Below are 1,611 nucleotides of genomic sequence, written 5' to 3'. Positions count from 1 at the left end.
CGGGCCAGTTTTTTCGGGGTAGAACCCGGAACCCTGAAAAAAATTGGACATAACGGAAATTGGGGGGGGTTTCACAAAAGTAAACTGGGCCCCCCTGTTAAAAAGGAAAATTTTGTCGGGCACGAGGCCAAAGCCGGAAAAAAGTTACCATATTGAGATCAACCCGGAGAGGGGGGGGGTTTTTTTCCCCCCCCCCCCAAACCAACCGGAGGTGTTTCGTTCAAAAAAAAACGACCGCATTTATGTATTAGTGGAAGGAGGCCGGTTTATACATTTGCTGGACTCTTTCCTCACCAATTTAGGAACGATTAGTTTTTATAAAAATCAACCCTCAAAATTGGACTGTAGATATTCGTTGTGCATGGAAAATTTACTCCATATTAGCTGCGACGATGCTGTTTACTGCTGACGTGCAAATGGAAACGTCACTGCAATTCAACCAACGGAAACTCCGTTTACTGATTGGAAGTTGGTGTAGATGCAAGCGACAACGTGTCTGCTGCAAAATGAGGTTCAAGCTCAGTGGATGTATTCGCAAAGGATGGTCAGTTTGAAACAGTCTATAACAAGCAACGTAAAAACCCCAATTAGAAAGTTTATAGTTTACAGATGTCTAAATTTTAATTCAATCTTTTCATAATAAAATGTTTCTTTCTGAACTTTTATATACTGACTTTGATAACAAAACATGTTTATTAAAAGAAATTCATGTTATTTCCGTGACAAAAATTTAATACAATAATTTGTTGTATGAAATTTATTTATTTTCACAGCAATGAAGAATTATGAAATTTCAGTAATTTTACTGATATCTTTTCGTAAATCCAAATTTGAAATTTAGGTTTTGTTGAAAAAAAAATTGAAAAATATTTTAAAATCTTTGTCATGCACGACAGATCTATTCAGTTAATAAAATTGAATTCTACATAGATAATCCAGTGTATTAAAAACGTATAGTTAAAAGTAACCACATCCATAAATTTATTACTGTAAGCTGAATAGTCCGTTTTGTTTGCTATGCAAGTAAATTTATTAAAAGTCAAATGAAAAATTATAACTTTTTAACAGTTAGTCGGCAATTCAGCAAAACCGTTCTCAATCACTGTTTAAAGTGAAAATTCATTATATTCACTCATTACGTTCATAATATTTATATATTCAATAGTAATTATTTATATTTAAGTAAAAAGCTGCATGTGAATCTCAAACATCTAAAAATCATGTGCAATTAGCATTAGAAAAAATCCTACGTAGAAGAATTTTAATTCAATTATCAGTTCTGTTGAGACTAAGCAATTAATTAATAATCTCTCTTTGAGAGTACTCACATCAATAAAAGTAATATTTGAATCTCTCATAGTATTTGTGATTTCAGCTAGTTCAGCACTCTCTGCAATAGCTACACCTGTTATGTAGTTATGTTCCAGAGCGACAACACTATTAAATAATAAGAGAATAAATAATTCAAAGTTTCATTTTCATAATTACACAATTATGCAAACATCATTTCTGAAAAATGATTTTGATGTGCACACAAGAAAGCCAAGTCAATCTACAGCTGAAATAAAATTAGAACTAATCATTGACGTTTCTTCAAAATTATGAAGCAGC

At 32.3% G+C, this 1,611-nt stretch overlaps 1 protein-coding gene across 1 annotated transcript; it reads right to left on the bottom strand.

Annotated features, from left to right (window-relative positions):
- Positions 1-370: 370 nt before the first annotated feature.
- On the bottom strand, positions 371-1,437 carry Tsp_14513 (hypothetical protein; the record flags this gene model as incomplete). Its single annotated transcript, XM_003368439.1, has 2 exons — positions 371-613; positions 1,329-1,437. Coding segments are annotated over 2 exons (352 nt in total), but the record flags the coding sequence as incomplete, so codon positions are not given.
- Between the last annotated feature and the right edge of the window lie 174 nt (positions 1,438-1,611).

Source organism: Trichinella spiralis (assembly GCF_000181795.1).
Source record: "Trichinella spiralis strain ISS 195 chromosome Unknown Scfld2467, whole genome shotgun sequence".
Classification (NCBI taxonomy): Eukaryota; Metazoa; Nematoda; class Enoplea; order Trichinellida; family Trichinellidae; genus Trichinella; species Trichinella spiralis.
The sequence above is the reverse complement of the archived record's forward strand: the minus strand, read 5'-3'. Positions and strand labels throughout refer to the sequence as shown.